The sequence below is a fragment of the Erithacus rubecula genome, assembly GCF_903797595.1.
Source record: "Erithacus rubecula genome assembly, chromosome: 19".
Lineage (NCBI taxonomy): Eukaryota > Metazoa > Chordata > Aves > Passeriformes > Muscicapidae > Erithacus > Erithacus rubecula.
The window spans coordinates 8,483,387-8,502,397 of record NC_136671.1 but is presented as its reverse complement, the minus strand read 5'-3'; the positions used below and the strand labels follow the sequence as shown (position 1 = coordinate 8,502,397).

Sequence of the window (19,011 nt, the reverse complement as noted above, 5' to 3'; positions counted from 1 at the left end):
TATATACCAAACACATCTCAGGGAACAGTATCCTGCATGCCAGACCATTTACTATTAATTCCAGGTTTTCTCAGAGAAATGGAGCTGAAGAGCACAGACCTTGGAATTTGGCAAATGCAGGCTGGGCTGCAGGAGGCAGACAAATGTGAAGCTGTGAGTCTTATCAGTGCTTCAAGCCCCCACATCAGACACCAGCAGTAGGTTTAGAGAGACAACAGAAAGAAGTGTTTTCCTACCTAGAGCTGCCAGAAACTCATGACAGCCAGGCAGCCTCCAGAGCTGGACACTGATGGAGACCTGGATTGGTGCAGAGGGAAAATCTTGCTCCTTCTCGCCTGCCTGAAGTTGAACCAGGACTTGATGCAGCTGAGGACAGCAATACAGACATTAGCAATTCCTTACAAGTCACAGCACTGCTTCTCTTACAGCACAGATAAGGCAATGCCCTTTCCCTGCACACCCTTTCCCTGGACACTCAGTTCAGCTGCTGCTCCTGAAAAGAGCAGTGAGATGGGAAGGTCTGGGAAGGAGAATTCAGGGACAGCAACATCAGACAGACTTGAACAGCAGCAAAGGCAGGGACAGACCAGGGGTGAGGGCTGGGGGGTGGCCAGTGGAAACTGAGCAAGAAGGAAGCACAGCAGGAGCATCAGTGAAGGGAAAGAAAAGGAAAGAGATACTCTGGGGCTGCTCACAGAAATACACTAAAGCCCATTCCATGACTGAGCCATACTCCTTATGCAAATCCTAAGAAACTCATTAACTGGGCAGAACAACTCATATGAAAGCATGGAAGACTTTCCTAATATCTCCATGGCCTCCAGGCAAGAAGTTTCTCAACTGTGCCCAAGGGACAGGAGTAGCAAGCTAGAGAGAAAATGTGTTTATGAAGATCTGACACAAATTAAGATGCCAGGATCCCGTGTAATTCACCAACACAACACAGCCAGGGCAGCAAGGATGGAAAGCCATTAATCAGGGAGCAGCTAACCTCAGGACCACCCATCTCTCACAACCCACAAAAGCTTACACAGGCCTTTTTCCACAGTAGCTCTGTGGAGCAAATCCCAGGCCTGAGAGGGGGAGCAGACACGTTGCAGCACAGGGCATGGGTCTGCAGTGAGCCCAGCACTTCACCCTGCACAGCAGTGTCACCCCCATGCACATCATACTCACCATTGCCACCACACTTCTAACAGCCTTCGGGCAGCAGGCAACAAGAAAGGAAAAGAGGAGAAAAGAACATGGGTTACTCTGTGCTACAAAGTGCCTGTGCTGAGGAACTCTGCAGGGACACAGCCATATGTGAGCCTGCACCCTGACTGCAAGATGCTCTGTCCAGAGAAAGAATGGGAATGGCCTGAGCTGTGAATCCAACAGCATGGGAACAGGCAGCTGGAATCTGGGAGTGTCCAGCTCATGACAGCTCAGACACTTAGCAGGCAGACACTCAGGCCAACCCACACTCTGGCAGGAGGCTGAACGTAAAACAGCCCTTCTCTTGTTTCCTCTGGGACACAGTACTGGCACTCAGTGCACTCAGAAACCCCTAACTTTTCCTTGCACATGCAGTTGTCTGAAGTTCTCTCTTTTGTGGCTCCTGCCTTCTCTTTTGCACTCAAACCTTTTCTACCCAGTGCTCAGGCTCTCCCCTTGCTGCTTCACTAATGCCAAGAGCACCCACTCCCCTGTGATGCCAGTCACCCACTCAGGAAAACCAACCAGCAGCACCCACTGACTCAAATGTCTGACATCCTGCTTCTGTCTGGAACAAAGTCTGCTTTCCTCTGGGACAGGCAGAGCTCCAGCTGCTCACACCATGAACTGCCAAGAGGCAAGAGAGGAAAAAAGCAATAACCACAATGGAGGGGAGAGCTGTTGAAAACCAACATGAAACAGGATAGACTGATGCAAAAGGGAATTCTGACAGGGGTCTGGGCTATGGAAGAAAATTTGCAATATCCCTGTCAGTATTTACTTCGTAGGGCAGTGAGGAAAGGGTGAGTGTGTTTTTTGTTCCTTGTGCACAACCAGCTGAATGTTTTTCCTTGGGTAATTTCATTATCTGAGGCAGGGCAGCAATCATGAAGCCACCTCATTAGCACTGTAAGGCATTTCCAGCCATGGGAATGGTGTCCTGTCCTCACACCCCTCAGACCTGGCCTCCCTTGGGTGGCCATGAGGGAGATAACCCTGAAGTTAACCACACACTTCTCAGGCATTGATGAGAGCCAAGGCAAGAGGCAAACACAAGCAAGGACACTGGTCACCAAGGGCACTGGAACATCTCAAGCTCTGCTGCAGATCCTAACAGGATCCTAACAGGAGCCCTTTCCTTGGAGCAGACTCATCCTAGTGGGCTGCCAGAGCCACTCAGCAGATAACAGAGAAGCTGGGGCTCTTCTCTGGCTTTTCCTGCAGACTCCATGTGCCCAAAGGAAGGGCAGCCCAACCCCACACAGAACCAATCCCAGTTCCTCACCACAGCATTGCCTGGAATGCTTCTGCATGGGAAAGGGGAAAGACAGTGAGATACAGGCCCATTCCCTGTGTGAGTGTGTCCATGTACTAAAGCAGGCAAATGACAAAGAGAAGCCTCATTCCAGGAACACTCAGGACAGTAAGAGCCATGGAATGGAAAGCAGCCAGGCTGGTGGCACAGAGAAAGGTCAGGTTGGGCTAGGCATGCTCCAGAGAGGGAGAGGGAAGAGTGTGAAGGAGGTTGAGGGGAGCAGGGAGAAGTCCCATCACCACAGGTAGCACTGCCCTTCTCCTAAAGCCCAGAAATCCTCTCTGTGGAGCAGTGAGCACACACAGGAGCAGCACAGGCTCAGTGAGTTTTCTGACAGACCTTGCCCTGTTCAAAGCCAACCATACCTTGGGAACTTCAGTAAATGCAGTGGGCAATGAGCAGCCAACATGGGCCCAGGCAGGATGGCCAAACAGCAATCAGGGGTCTGTTAGTCAGTTCCCCCACACTGCTGTTGGGACCATTTCACTTGTCACTGAACAGGGAGTCCCAGGGCCATGCAGCCCAGTAACCCACCTGCACATTTTCCTTCTGGACACCCAATTTCATTCACACAAACAGGCAAGTTTAGAATTCAATCCTCAAGTCTCCTAGCAAGCTCTGGGTTGGTAAACCAGGGCATCAACCATTCTGCATATTTCTGAATTTACTGACCTGGAAAGAGCCATTTGGAACTAGGTACTGGAGGAAAACCTCTCAACTCACCCTGTTGATAAGCTGCTCTCCTGTTTCTGAAGCTGTGATAAGTTTACAAAGTGCCTGAAGTGCAGGGTTAGGCAAACCTGAAAAACATCAGCAGAAACATCTGTATCTGTTTCTTGACTGCAAGAAATGCAACAAGCCTGAACAGAATACACACTTGGCTAATTCCTAAAACCTCTCCCAACACATCACTGGACAGCTCTGGAAGCAGCAGCAATTTCCAGAAAGCAAAAGGCCTTCCCACTTTGCATCTGATGACAGGTTTCCTGACTGAGAGCTGGGAGAGAGGAACAGTCACATCAAGCTTACTCGACCCAGCAGCAAATGATTCTCATCTGTGACAAAATGTTCAGTTAACATTTACTTATAGAACTTCTTCCCAGTCCAACACATTGATTTAATCGATGTGAAACATCCCTTTTCACATGCTGACATCACAGAAAGGTGTGAAAGGCTGATGTCTGCCTGGTCAGGGCCCAGAGGTGCCTCCTCTCACCTAGCAGGGACTGGATGGTGGTGCTGCACTGCTGCAGCCGGTCCCCAGGGTCCGAGGTTGGGAAGAACACTGCTGCTGGGAGGCCACTGGCTGGAGGGTCCAACCGAAATCCCACTGCTGTCAGCAGTGCCTGCCAGCCTGGAATGCCACCAACTTTATTCTCCACACTCTGCTGGGAGGTGTACATGGAGTTGTGCTGCCCGTTCTGGATCCGCTGCAATGATTTCTCCACCTGGGGGGAAGTGATACACTTATTGTACAAAATACTGTTACTGACTGACTCTTTTACACACAGGAGAGACTGGAACAGCAGGCTGGGAGCCAGCAAATCCACGACTGATCCTGGCCTGCTCACACAAGAAGACATTAGTGCCTAGAAAAGAGAAGCTCCAGTAACTCATCATTCACAGCTGTAACATCACAGTGATGAGTGTCAATTTTCACTGGGATGCTGGGAACAATAATGCCACAGAAAATGAAGTAGCAGTTTGTTTGGGATAGCTTCCTGTAAGCCTGGCAGCTGCAATTCTCCCCAAAAGATGACTCACCTTGGGGTTCCAAACTGCTTATTACCAGACAAAGAGCCTGCAGCCACATGGCAAACAGGAAAGAGAGATGAGTGTCCACAAACCCCAGCAACTGGGAAGACCAGCAACATTCACAGGTTTCCATCACTCTATGGATACTTCACACTCCTGTGAGACCACAGATGATATATTGGGAAGAAAAGTATTAGAAGTCATGAGTGATCATTGCAGCCACCTGGCAGTTGGCTCCAGTCCCACTGTTCCCCAGGACAGACTGGTGGCACAGATGGGGACAGAAGGGCCTCTTATCTTCCAAATACACAGAGACAGCAGTGACTGTGCTCTGTGTTTCCATGACTGCCATGTTCATAGCTATTTCCCTGTATAAACAATTAATCCCGATGCTTACCCCTTAAGCAGAAACCCAATTCAACAGCTAATGCAAACCAGATGGATCTGGGGAGGATTCTGTCACAATACAATCTAAGATTTTGCTTACTCTGCCTGTTTTTGCACTGAACACTTCCTTAGGTGTCCAAGTCTTTCCACACTGACCCAGAGTTTTGCAAGAGGATAGGTCATGGCAGGGGAGGGGGGATGAAGGTGTATATATTTTTTTTTTTTTTTCAAGTGGGAGTGGCTGCTGTTCCACTCATGGTTCCACTCCAGGTGAGGGTGTCTCAGGACCAGATGGGCTGTGGTGCCACTCATGGCTGTGACAGCATTTCCTTTCCCTTACCAGATGGAGGAGGACACGCAGAGCATCCCGGGCCCTTTCAGGGTGCTGCAGGATCTCAGTCAGGGCCTGTCCTACCAGTGAAGAAGGGCTGTTCAGCTTCATATCACTCCCAATAAGCATGAAGCCTGCAGGATTCAGAATGAGAGACAATCAATCTCCTGTTGTTATGGAAAAATGTTCAAACCAGAGATGTCTTCTGCCCTCAGACTAGAGAATGATGGTTCACTGTACCCTGCACAGGGACATTCTTCTCCCAGAGCTTCTGCCCATTCCCAGCCCAGATGTGCAGACTGAACTTCCAGAAAGTTTCTAGATACTTCTTACTGTCCCCTGCTATTAAACCAATAGCATCTTCCTGTTCAAGCACATAGAAAACCACTGGATTGCAGCTAAACCTGTCCAGGCATGATCCAGGTCCCCTCTACAGCCACAGAAATCAACACATACCAACAGTGGTGGTAGAACAGACCTGTGAACATGAAAAGTTTTCACTGTCCTGGTCAGAAACCTGTCCTGGCTCAATGCCAGACTCCTCAGAGTAGAGCACAGAGCTCTGCATTTCCCCTCTCATTCATGCAGTGAGGATGCAGCTGCTCCTGGCTCTGGTGCTGTGTCCAAGACTCAGTGCCAAGGGTCAGCAGTGGAAGTCAGGGACTGTGTGTGATGAACTTGCACAGTGCCATGGAAGGGGCAGTACTCAGAAAGCCTCTGATTGCTGACAATGCCATGCACTGTGCCCACACTCATCCTTTTCTGCCTAGAGTGGTCACTTTTGAGGCATTTTAGTGCTCTTTTCTTTTGAAACAGAAAAACCTTGGAAGGAAAATAAAATCCCAGCTGAACTGTGGACCATAACCTGAACTCAGCTCACAGCTGGTACTACCTGAACCACACCCTAATGCTGGACTCAACATGCCTGAAATCATTGTCAGCCTGACTCATTTTAACAAGCTCACACTCCTCCAGCCATGTGCAGTTCACACCAGAGCCATATTCACCACAGTTTCCTGTGCTAAATAACATGGTTCTGCTGCCTGTGCAAAAATCAATTTGGGGAATGCCTGCAGCTTTCAAAAACCAGGCCTCATGCCAGGAAGAAAAATTAGGTTATCTGTACATATTCCTGTCACAGCACTGCTGAACTCCAAGACTTTGTCATTCCAAATCTCAAAGTACAGATTTAATTGAGAGAGAGCAAGCACCAGCATTGCACAAGGAGCTGACACTGCTGAGACATTCCCAGTGGAAGCAAGGGAAACCTTTCTCCTAAAAGGACCAAAGGAATAAGCTCTACAAGGTTTATGTCACAGAAATCACAGCTCCTTGCTGCTGCTGCTTCTACGAGCACTTCCTCTGCTCCTGTTGAAGTGTCACTAAATTTTCCATTAGAATGTCTGTGTGCTGCAACTGATTCTATCCCACAGACACAGGAAGCATGAGCCTGGAGATTTCAAACAGAGAATGAGTTGCTGTACTGCACTTTTCTTTCTTTCCAGTCATGAAACCCACTTCACCTCACAACTGCTTCTAATTATACCCAATCCACACCCACCTACTGTGCTCAGTGAAATGTTGATGAGTCCTGTGACACTGACATTCAGCCAGACTCAGCTGAATCAGGGGCTGAGACACAGGGGCTGAATTCTGGGAAAGCACAGGGCACACACTGCTCCCAATTACCTTCTTAGCTCATATAGTCTGGTAGCTCCCTAGAAACCCCTGATTTGTCCAGAAGACTCTTCCTACCTGCCCAGTTGGCTGGATGGGAGAACTGCTTGCTGCTCTGCACAGTTTTCATTGCTTCTCCGAGGGCTGCGCTGGCTTTCATCCCGTTTAACAGAGAGGAATAGAAGGCGTGCACAAACATTTTGGAAGCAGCCACAGGAATAGGCCAGAGTGAGACAAGGACACATTGAGCCCCAGCAGCCAGGAATGCTCTTGTCAAGCCAATGACTCCATCAGAAGTGACTTTGCTGTTGGACTCTTGGTAAGAGCCAAGAACCACCAGCTTGACAGGAAGACGCAGATCCAGCACATCAGCTGCTGTAAGCAGGAACTCCTGGAGAGGAGGGCAGTCTGAGATGCTCTCCACATCACTGGCATCATCCTGCATCCTAAGAGACTCTGGGATTGTGTAGGGGTTCCCAAAAGAACTCTTGCTGCTGGCTGGGTTGCTGTCAGTGTTGGGTGTCAGGACCAAAGCAGCCAATTTCCAGGAGACGTGGGTTGCAAAATGGACACATTCTGCCTGAGTGAGGGCACTCATGACTCTCTCTTTTGTTGATGAGCTGCCAACTAAGGGCTGGCAGCCAAGTAACTCAGACACCATGTATGCTTCCTCTTCTGCAGAGGGCATAGGTCCCCACAGCCACCTGTCCATAACTGCTGAAGGGAGCTTGGGATTTCCTATCACAGCTGCCATTGAGGTAGAACTGGAGTAAGCAGGAGTATTCTTCCTCACATGGGACTACACAAAGAAAGAGAAAGAGAAAATGCCATTCAAAGATCTGGTTTTTATGGTGCTGGTCATAAAATATCCTGTCACTTTGGTTCTAAACATAAGTCTGCTTGTCATAATGACAGGAAGACTGCATTTCTTTAGTTTTCTCTGTTTAACTATTCCAAGGAACACCTCAAACAGTACTTGAGTCTGGTCAAGACTTCTATCCCCAGATCTTGGGTGAACAAAAGATTAAGAGCAGAAAGCAACAGATAGCCCAGGACCCTTTGAGGGCTGCTGCAGAGCAAAAAATATAAAGAATCCAGGTTCTCACATCACTGGAACACTACCTGCAATCACTCACTAAGTGGCTCCTCAAGCTGTATTTCCAAGATCAGTGTCAGCAGCAGGTGCTGCATGCAGCTGATACTGAATGGAACACCAGTAATGCTGACAAGATTCAGACCCTTTTGTTGTTCCACTGAGTGTGCTTAACCCAGGGCAAACCAAGATGTGCCACAAACACTGCTCAGCAAGAGCAAATGTGACTTGGTGCATTCTCCCAGAGACCTGGGCATTAGAAATGCTGCTGCCAAACCTCAGCATGAAGATGCTTCTGCAGGATTCACCAGTGGGATATGCTTTCCCTCATAGCTTTGGTGTCCTGAGACATTCATGGCCTTTCCCAGTCAGAATGCTAAAATGGAGGTGAACATACCAGCAATGTGACAGGACAGTCAGCTTGGCAAGGAAGCTCAGCACAGATCACAGACACCTACATCTCTGTAGTCTGCCATGTAGTTCCACACCCAGCACATGCAATCCTTTAGAGGAGGATATCCAAATGATCCAATCCCCTTGTCCTTCCTGGCATGCCTGGGGCTGTGATTTTGTGCTGCAGGAACTACATCAGAACCTACTCCAGAGCTGTGGTGCTCAGCACGCTGCTCAGAGCCAGGGTGGCCTGTTTGTGGTTTCTGTTCTCGTGCCTGGCACAGCAGGACAGCTGCTGCTTTCTGAGCATGTAGAGGCCCTGCACCCACAGGAGAGGCTCTGGGGGAGAGGCTCCATGAGCAGGGTCAGACCTTGGAGCTGGGGCTCAGTGACTGGATGGACGGCACGGCGATGAGGCTGAAGCGCTCGTACAGGTACTCGTTGGAGGAGCTGCCCTTGAGCAGAGCAAAGGGAATGAGGTACAGCTCTCCCTCCAGAACCAGCACCAGCTGGCGGTGGCGCCCAACAGGCCCACTGGAATGCATCAATCCCTGCAAAGAGAGGATAGAGGATTATTATGGCCCTTTCACTCCACTCATGTCCCTGCCTGCACTTCCCAAGCATCAGGCTCTAATTTGACCCGTGTTGGGTTTGGGAACACCCACATCACAACTGTGCTCTGTGTGACAGATGAGAATGTGTCCTGTGCAGCTGGACTGCTGCTCACCTGTGCACAGCCACTTCCACTGGGACAAGTGAGCACTGAGGGCACTGACCTGTCCACTCTGGGTCATCCTGGCCTCAGCCTCACGCTGGTACTGCAGCTCCTTCTGCTCCAGCCTGAAACCTTGGCAAACCCCAACCATCTACACCTTGTCAGCATTGTCATCACTTTATCCTGTGTCAGAGAATATTCTTTCTGATACTGAATTTCTAAATAGCCATTTCCTCTAAGAGCCAACAGATTGTGTCCATGACCTGCACTTCAGATACTTGACACAGTCTTCAACCCAGAGTCACCAAAAGATCTAACCAGAAAGCATCTTATGGATGGAGAAGTGGAGCAGAGAGATTAGGCAACAGGGAACGTGCAGCTGGGCACAAAATATGGCAACTGCTCCTGGTCCCATATAACTGTGGAAATTTACTCATCTAGTGTATAATTAAAATAATTAGCTTTGACTCCAGGAAAGAGTAACTTCAAAGTATTGAGATTTGCTCCAGCTTAAACACTGGCAGCTCACAAAAAAAAAAAAAAAAAAAAAGAAGAAGTATGCGGGACTAGAGCCTTGTCTCTAGATTCTCAACTCTAGATGGTCATTAAGTCCCCCTCCAACCCAGACTGTTGTGTGGAAATCAACACTTCAGAAACCAGCCCCAAGCTGCCTGTTTGTGCTTTCCCACCCTGAGAGGGTTTTGGTAAGTGTCTGTGCCAAAGGCTTACTCCTTCCATGGGTCCTATCAGCAAGTCATAGAGAGCACGGAGTGGGGGCTTGGAGAAAGAAGTCTGCCTCCTTGGAAGTGATGATGTTCCATCCTTAACAGGAGACATGGTACTGCTGAACAGGCTGGTCATGCTCTGGCAGCTCCTGTGGGCAAAAGCCAAGGGAGAGGTTACCTGAGCTGCCCTGTGGCTGCCCTGACCTCCAACAGTGACACGAGCCAGGCCTCTGTAAGATCCTTCATGGGAGGACTTCAACCTCCCATTCAGCTTCACTCCTCAGTGAACAGTGACACTAATGGCAGGATGAATCACTGCACACAGCATATGCCACTGCTATGGAGTTTCTCTACACACTGAGAAGGTGTGAAGGGCTGAAGGGCTGTTCCCAGTTGCTCCTGCACACCTATGGGTAGCAGCTGAGTGCAGGCAGGCATGAGACCCACTGAGCACTGACCACAGCCACAGGAGGATTTGCACTTGGGTTGTGCACCAGCTGACCTAGTATGATACCAGAGCAAATGTGACAACAGGAAAACCATGAGACATCAAGATTCTGCACTTCTGCCTCTGCTGTGCAACACCTGGTGCCCATTCTGATATTTCTGATATTCCCACAGAGCTGTGCACGTGATCTCCTGGCATCAGCCACAACTGTTTGCCCTGCTGAGGAAATGAAGTTGCCCCATTCTGGGCTCACTAGTCCAGCAGCTGTGCTCCCCAGAAACATTATCCTTGGCTTGGGGCCATGAACAACTACTTCACATGGAAAGGTTAACTTTCCAAAATATTTTAGCAGGTGGACCTCAAAGGAAAGGTAGGGAGGCCTGGGACATAGCCCAGCCTGATACATACCAACACACAGACTCAGAAATTGCATTTTTCCCTCTGTTTCTCTCCTCAGCTGCTGCAACCAGCCTCCTGACCCAGTTCACATCATGCCTAAAACCTATAGTTGTCTGAAGAAAAAAATGCTCTTACCACCCACAAGGAATTTCCATCTTATGGGCACATGGGAATAAGCTCAGAATGTCAACAGAAGCCTGATGTCTGACTGCCCACGCTCTCCAACCCAGAGATTCCAGTGACAGAATGAGTGTGCTGCTCCTGCTGCTGCTTAGAGCTGCTGGAAACTCATCTGGGGGACTTGTGCAACAGGGGATCAGCACAGGCTTGGCACTGTGTGCTCCCCTCATACCCGTCTGCCCCACTTCACTGCAGCATCTGACTGCAGGGTTCAGCTTTCTGAAACACAGACTTTAAAATCAGACCAAGAAAGAAAATCTGTGCAGGGATATCCCAGTGATCCCTTGTGCCCTGATCCTCCCTGAGTGGCTTGTTGCCAGCAGGCAGCACTTGTCAGCCCCACAGCCCATGTTCAGTGACTGTTACACACTCATTTACTGCAGGGAATAGGGACTTGATTACTCAAATCAGCTAAGCCCTCCTGCATCCTGCATTTCCCAGCCAAGCAGCTCTAGATTTATTTCTTCACCACTCAGATTGCTTTTTGTGAGAACAAAACCAAGCAAGCACCATAAATCTCTCACATCTCCTGCCTGTGTGTGGGTGGGTGGGTGTGTACACAAAGAGTGAGCAAATTCACAGGGGAGGATGGATAGATCTCTTGTGGCAAGTGGAGCTGACCAGGAGCCCTGGCCAGTCCATCCTTTCCTCCCAAAGAAGCAAACAAAAGCCTCCAGGTGCACTGATGATTTCCACCTTGCTCCTGCAATGCAAAGCATTCCCTGATGTCTGAACAGTGAAATCTCTCATTTGGAAGCCTCTGCTCAGATTCTGCAGCAGTGCTGATTTATAACCCTTTGTACAGGCAGCCTGGTCTGCAGCAAGCAGAGAAACAGCACAAACAGCCAGGGCTTAGCTCTGCTCCCTCCCTTTGTCTGGGAGATGCAGGAACAAAGCAAAGCCTCAGAGAGCAGGGTCAGGCTGACCTGGCTGACCACCAGCCTCACAGGTGTTGGCTCTGCCTGCTGGGGATGAGTGGCTGGGCCTGGCCAGAAAGGAGGGGTTAATCTCAGAACCAGCACAGAGCTGCTCCTGCCTTAGCACTAATTAGGATTTTGGATAAGACAAATAGTCCCCATGGCCAAGCACAGCTATTGGGAGGGGCTGGAAGTCAGGCCAGGTGCTGCAGGGGTCTGAAAGCCTCAGGAAGCTGGATACCCACCAAGCCTTCCTCAAAGAGACTCTTCCTAAAGATGCAGCCCTAAATCCACATTCAGGGCTTTGACACACAAAGCTGCAGGAAGTTCCAGAAAACAGCCAGATCTGAGTTCCCTGCGGAACATATCAAGGATCCACAAGTATCTCCAGAGCCCACTGCTGGTTGCAGAAAACCCACAGCCCACCCAGCAGTCCCTGCCACGGTGGTCTGCATGTCAGCAGCTGCAGCATTGCATCCTGGATGGCAGAGAACCACCAGAGAAGGGACTGCTGTCCCATCTGCCTCCCCCAGGGCTGCCCCCATCCCTCTGCTCTGGAGAGGATCAGATATATGGCTCTCTAGGGCAAGTTGTCAGCCCCTGAGGGCAGTAACAGGCTCTAATGATCCAGATCAGCTTGCCCTACCTAAGGAGCAGAGAAAACAGAAGCTGCAAGAAGACACGAGCCATGGTGGCTATCTTGGTGCCTGTACCAGTGGCATCCTCAGCTCAGCCACCATCCAGTCCTGAGATCTCCACAGTGTTCCTTCAGTGCTTCCTTCTCCTCCAAAGTCCATTTCCTCTCAGAAGGTCTCTAAGTGAACTGCCAACCCTCCAAGTTTGCTTTTCTAAGCAGAACTGACAAAAGATCCTACTATTCTCTGCTTAAAAGCACCTACCCTGAATTCAGGGCTCAGCAAGCCAGCTGCCAACAGATGTGGCAGATTCCCAGGTCTCTCTCCACAGGCAAAAGGAGAGGGGCAAGCAGGGAGGCCATCCAGCAGTGTGTCCTTATATTTTAACCTCAGATCTCACTGCAAGAACATCACAGACACAGCTGCTTCTAATGCTTCCCCTGCTTCTCTTCTGAGGGTGCTTTTAGTTAAATGCCCAAGATGCCCCATCCCTGGGCTGCTCCTAAGAGCTGCAAATTACTTACTTGGCAAGACACCTGAGCTAAGCTCCTAGATCTGGATTCAGAGTAATGTATGTGGCTCCTGAGGAGCAGAAAGACAGAAATGAGGCATGGTTGGTCACTGCAGTATTCCTGAAGATCAGAATTCCCTGGAACAGAATTACATCCTACTTCCCCCTGTAATCAGAGGGACCATCTCCTCTCTTTCTAAGCCTGATAAACTAGCAAAACATTTCAGCAATTATGAGGGTCTTCCTGTGTGATCCAAAACTAGCAAGTACTCATAGTCCTTCATCAGTGCAGCAGCTTGAAGAGATATGCTTGTGGATTCTGAGGTCAGTTGCTGGTGCCAGCAGGCAGCTCCCAGTTCTGTGGGGATGCTTTAACAGTTCACAAGCTCCAGTGGTGGCTCACAACACTCCAGGCTGATCACATTTGCTTTTCCAGCTGAGAAAAGCCTAGGGCATCCTGTGCTCATAAACCACAATCAAGCACAGATCCAGTCAGAAACCTTGGGTTGCATCACACAGCCACACTGGAAAAATTCTGTCTTCAATTTTCTTTCCAAATGGTTGCCCTAAGCCCTAATCAGCACAGTCATGTGAAAGGCTGAGAACAAGATGTAAGAGGCAGAAAATGAGTGGAGACTTGCAGCTAGTACACTCCTGTAACTCTGGAAATGAAGGAGATTCCCACCTAATTGTACAACACTTGAGATCAACAGAAACATGTATTTCTGTAACAAGTGTGCAGGAGAGAGCTCCAAGTTTCACATCTCATACACAGCAGGGACAAAACAGCACTCCCCTGCAATTGTTTGGAGTCTCAAAACCAGCACTTGGTCAGGAGAAAAACAAATTCAGAACAGTTGCTCCTCCAGACAGTCATCAGTTATAACTGATGTCCCCTCGAGCACTGTCTGCACCTAAACTTGCAATTTAGAGAGAAACCCACCACCAAGACATCTCCTGCTGCTGATCCCCACAGCAGTACTGCATTCCCACCTGTTCAATAGGTTGTTCCTGCTGACCATCCTCAGGAAGCCAGTTGGATCAGTCATTGAATTCAGCTTGTTATTCATCTCCTCAAACTGCTGGTCCATGATGTCCCCAGCTTCACTCTCTGTCTCACTGCTTGCACAGGCTCTGGGGGGAATCAGAGATGAAGGGATCAGTGATGCGAGAAGGAGCAACAGCTTGATGACAAATGCTCAGCCAGTTTGAGCAAAAATGTTTTTCAAACAGAAGCTCAACCAAATGTTAATGCCAAATTTTCCCTGGCTTGCCTTCAGTCAGGCATATAAGACAATGCAAGCCCCATTTCCTCCTCCTCTGGGATTCCTCAAGGTTTAGTGAGTGGCACACACAGGTGGGAGTGCAGAACCCTTCCTGTGCACTGCAGACAGAGACTTCTAAAGCTGCAGCACAACATTGAAATGCTGAGTCTGCAGGAAACAACTCCACCCTTATCTGCCTAAGAACACGTGTGAGCACATCCTTTGCAGATCTCCACATGCTTCCTTCACTGGCACAGTGACATAGCAGAGGGAGCTGTGCTGCCACTCCTGTTGTACAAAGAGGGAAAGCACAGAACGATTTACTCTATCAATGCCCCAAGTGCAGCAGCAATAAAGAGAAACAGTCCAACAATTCTAAATCCCCACTCTCCTGACATTAATATCTAAAATTTCTCCGTGCAGTTGAGGTTGAGCTTATGGTGGGCTGGGTTGGACTCAGTGAGCATTTGGCATGTGAATCATCCTCTCTATTTTGTACACTTTTGGTGTTAATGTTGTTGCTGCTACTGTTTGTTTTCTTGTCTCATTACTGTTCCCAGTAAATTGTTCTTATCTCAACCTGTGATCTTCACCTTTTGTGCCTCCAATTCCCTTCTCCAGCCACCAGAAGGAGGGAGAGAGGAGGAGGGAGCAAACAAGCAATATTGAAGTTTGGAGAATCTCAGTGGTAGAACTAAACTAGGGAGTATCATCCCTAAACGACCACAATGGCACATCACAAACCTTGGAATCTTACTTAAGATAAATCTATGATGCTACCTGATAAAGCCTCCTTGCATCTCATTTCTACTTCTTTTTGGGTTGAAGCCTCTCCTGAAGGGCATTTTTCTCAATAAAGTGCACAGGAATTAAATGAACACACAACCCATACTTGTGCAGGCAACTAGATTTGTATATATCCTAGATTTCCTGTGAGTGAATTTCCTGGTCAATATGATTTATAACGTGTTAAGTCCTGACAAAAGCCAATCACTTCATGAACATTGAAATGGGGACAGCTGAATCACAGACAGGGGATAAAAAAACCAACATAAGGGAAAAAAGGGAGACGAAAAGGTTGTCAACAGCTTCTCCCTGCACATTTTTCCTCCAACTGAGGCATGCTCAGCTCTGAGTCCTGGCACAGTTTGGAGTAACACTCACAGCTCCTTAAAGAGGCAAAAATCCTGAGTTCATGAACCCAAGAGAGCAGGTCACATGCTCTCCCTAAAGAGAGCGGAGTCTGTTCTGACACAAGTCCAAGCAGACTTTAAAATCCCTTACACTTCTTTTTTTTTTTTTTTTTTCTGCAAGAATGCTTTACTTTGAGGATTAATTAGACCAGCTAAAAAGAACCCTTTCTAGCAGAACCTGAGGCTGCAGTGTGGAACTGAACATCCTGTGCATCCCTTCCTCTCCAGGAAGTGTGAAGACACGCTCTGGAGACTCAGCAGTACCTCTGACCCTGCTCACAGCAGCATGGACAGCACCAACTGCTCAAATTGAACCTCAGAGCACTCCAGCAAGTCAAGGACTGAGCAGTCAAGCTCCTTCACATGTGCTGTGAATATTCAGACCCTGCTGCTCTCTGGGCAGAGCTCTGGGGCTGGGACTGAGGCTGGCAGCTTCTGCTGGGGCCCTGGAGAGCAGTGGAATCAGCAGGGCTGAGGGGAAGCACTTGAACCACACAGGAAAGGAGTTTCAAAGTAGAAAGTGATATTCACACACACAGAAGAGCCAAGAGTTGTTTGCTTTATTCCCTGCACATGATTTTGACATGGGGAAAGAACATCTGCCTATGATCGTACCACACTGGTCAAGGATCCTGGAGAAAAGCATTAAACCCAAATCCTTAACCAAAAGCATACCCTTACCATTACCACAAAGTAAGGAAGAATCTGACATCCTAGCAAATTAAAAACTCATCCCAGAACCTGAAGACTGAAGAACTGCCTTTGGCAGGAGGACAATCTGTGGTGACAAACAGTTAATGAAACTACAAACTGTATCTGCAAAACTGGTACATGAGGTCCAGCTGCAGACTTCAGTTATGGATCTTGTGTATCTGCATGTCTGCAGGGTAGGACTCAACAATCAACATGTGGGTTCTAAATTATTTATTCAGCTATAGCCACAAGCCACATTGGGGGGATGGTTAGAATTCCTATGGCATTTGCTGTTTTTCAAAGCAAACTGTTGAAAGAGAATTAATTACACTGGGAACTGTAAGCAGGATGAAATCTGCCCATATGCAGTCAGATGTGGCACCTGCCTCCTCATCCAACCTACAGATTCACCACACAGCCTCTGGGTTTGGATTTTATTTGCATGTGGATAGAGTTGTTGGGCAGGAAAATAATCACGATTACAAAAACAAAGCCATTTTTTGTTGCTGCACTGAAAATTTGCCCTTTCTCTGACTCTCAGTTCTTGGACTTCTCAGCCAATGAGCTCATCCCAAAATGCTGTAAGTTCAGGTGATCCCAACTCCCTTTCAGATGCCCTGATCCCAGCTCACCTTGTGTAGTAGGAATCCACTCCCAGCGCCTCCCGCACGCTGGAGATGTGCTGCTCCAGAGCTGAGTTTGTCAGTGTCTGCAGGGCCATGCTGTTGGCTTCATGGAAGTCCCCAGCATTTTCTGTCAGGCTGTCACCCAGATAATACTCATGGAATTTCAGAATTCCTGCAAAGCACCAGAATCAGGAGGTTATTTGTGCAGGGCTAGAACAGCTGCCAGCAGCTGTCTAAGAAGATGGCAGGGCCCCAAGCATTTGGCATTTCCAGCATAACTGGGGCAAAGTGTTCTGTGCCAGGTCTCCACTGAACTTCTCCAGCTTTGTTTTTAAAATCTGGGTTTGCAGATAATGGCTCAAAGGCACAAAGGCAGAGGAGAGCTTTTACAAGATGCTCAGAATGCCTTTGCTATTGCAGCACTCATATAAATTATAAACCAGATCTTCCATAAAACCCCCTACTACAGTAATTCACATTTCAATTGATGCACAGGAAAAATACCTATTAATAACCTCTGAGCAAATTAACTGAATGCACAAAGCTGAACAAGAGTGTTGTTACTACAGCAGAACCTCCTCACATCACACACAGTGATTTCACTCTATAAAAGGAAAGAAGATGGATTAAACCACAGTGAATTATTAAAAGATAGCATTTCACAATGGGTAAACCAGATAAAGGCCACTTCCTGTTTTGATGAGAATTCCACTGCTACTGCAGATAAAACCTTCCTGTCTTCAGACTGGTCTATTCTTCCTGATATAATTAATTCTGCAGCCTGTGATCAACAGTAAAAGGCTGCTCTGGGTGCCTCAGCAGCATCAATTATTACACCAGTTAGATAAGAGTGGAGGAACAAAGAATAAAGCAACTCCTCCTGCAGCAACAGCAGCAAACACAGCAACAGCCAAGAGGTTCTCAGGGTTCCAACATCAGTGGGACAATGAGGACCCTGGGCTGCCACAGAAGCTGCTCCCTCTGTCACTGAACAAGAACAGGTCACCATGGCTGGACCCTACTGAAGAGCTCCCAGCAAAGTTTCTTGAGCAAAACCCCTGAAGCACCACAGCCTGTACCCTCCCCATCACCTGACAGAACCTTCCAAGAGGCAGTCACAGACCATGGACTCAGACCTGCAACTGCTTTTCTCCAAGGCTCACTCTGGACAAGCAGGAGACTGATCATGAATCCCAGTGGCAAATCCTACACTCAATCCATATAATTTTAATAAGCTTAGCCTGATAGTGATACTATAGAATTACTAGCAATTTATTGTGCAAACTATAGGCCTGAAGAGCTAATTAGTGACTGGATGCACAGCAGGACAATCCCATCCTACACTGAGACATGCAACATTGCAAAACCCTCCCAAAAAGTGTCTCTTCCACCCACTGTCCTCCCATCTAAGTCAGGCATATGTGAGTGCTTCCTTCCCTTTCTGAAGCATTTTTCATGCAATCTAAATAGTGCTTTTTATCTCTTTAGCTTTGTCATGATGAAGGGCTGAAATTATTAAATTATATCCAGAAAGAACTTGTTAAAATTTATAGTCATCACTTTATTAGATAATGAATAACAGCTGTCTGCAAAAAGCAATCCTCTTCAAATTAATCCTCCTTGCTCCTCTGTGATAAGTGCTCCCACATTCATGTGAGGATCAGGCAGCTCAATGGCATATCAGGAAGTGGGGATGCCCTTGTTTTCTGCAATCCACTTCAGTGAATAAACGTCAAAAGCTTTTGGAAGAATAAAGCACAGAACTCTAATTAAAGTAGGGATTCTAACGCATACAAGATCCTCACAGAGCCAACATACTTGGAATTTCATTACTCTTCTGTTCTGCCCCGTGGGAAATATATAGATTGGAGGTTGAAAAAATGAAAATATTAAATATGTGAAACATTTCCATCTCCAGATGAACATCAAAGTCCTGAATAAGCACTTCAGAGCCATTACTGCTGTGGCTATGCAGTAGCTTTTAGTCTATTCAGATTTAAGGTACTAGATGGAAATGATTCCCTCTTGCATTCACTCTGGTCCCAAATTCATTCCTATTCTCCCTTTGTTCCCAGGCTTTTGTGCCCAAAAGGGAGCTCACCTGCCCCAGGAGCCAGCAGCCAGCTGTACAGATAACCTGCAGCCAGTGAGTAGTAGAGAACAAGCCCCCTCTGGCCATTCACAGTCTCCAGGACCTGGTCAAGGGTCACAGGAGAATAGGGATCTGAGTCCTGCTGCCCAGTCTGACGTTCCACGAGCAGGTCAGCAAAAGCCCTCGTTCGTCCTCTCTCTGCTACTGCCAGTGCCTCATCATGGTGACCTGCAAAGACAAAGACACCTCTCACACCTGACACAAGTGTGGTCTGCACTGCCATGTTCATGGAACAGGGACAGATGCTATCCCAGTCCCAACAGAAACCTGGGGAAGCAGTGTCACCTATTTCCCAAAAGAGCAGTCACTGCACTGCAACACAGTCCCACAGAATTTATTTGCTGCAGGCAATAATACAACGAGCCACAGAAAGGCAAATGAATGGAGCAAGTAAGGAAGAAGAA

At 48.1% G+C, this 19,011-nt stretch overlaps 1 protein-coding gene across 1 annotated transcript in view; it reads right to left on the bottom strand.

Moving 5' to 3' along the window:
- The window catches only part of TTC28 (tetratricopeptide repeat domain 28), a 108,783-nt gene that overhangs the window by 6,328 nt on the left and 83,444 nt on the right, over nucleotides 1–19,011 (bottom strand). The window contains 10 exon segments of the mRNA XM_079322880.1: nucleotides 237–366; nucleotides 3,236–3,312; nucleotides 3,729–3,960; nucleotides 4,995–5,119; nucleotides 6,741–7,461; nucleotides 8,520–8,699; nucleotides 9,593–9,737; nucleotides 13,672–13,812; nucleotides 16,462–16,627; nucleotides 18,557–18,775. Coding sequence (XP_079179006.1) covers nucleotides 237–366; nucleotides 3,236–3,312; nucleotides 3,729–3,960; nucleotides 4,995–5,119; nucleotides 6,741–7,461; nucleotides 8,520–8,699; nucleotides 9,593–9,737; nucleotides 13,672–13,812; nucleotides 16,462–16,627; nucleotides 18,557–18,775 — 2,136 coding nt within the window.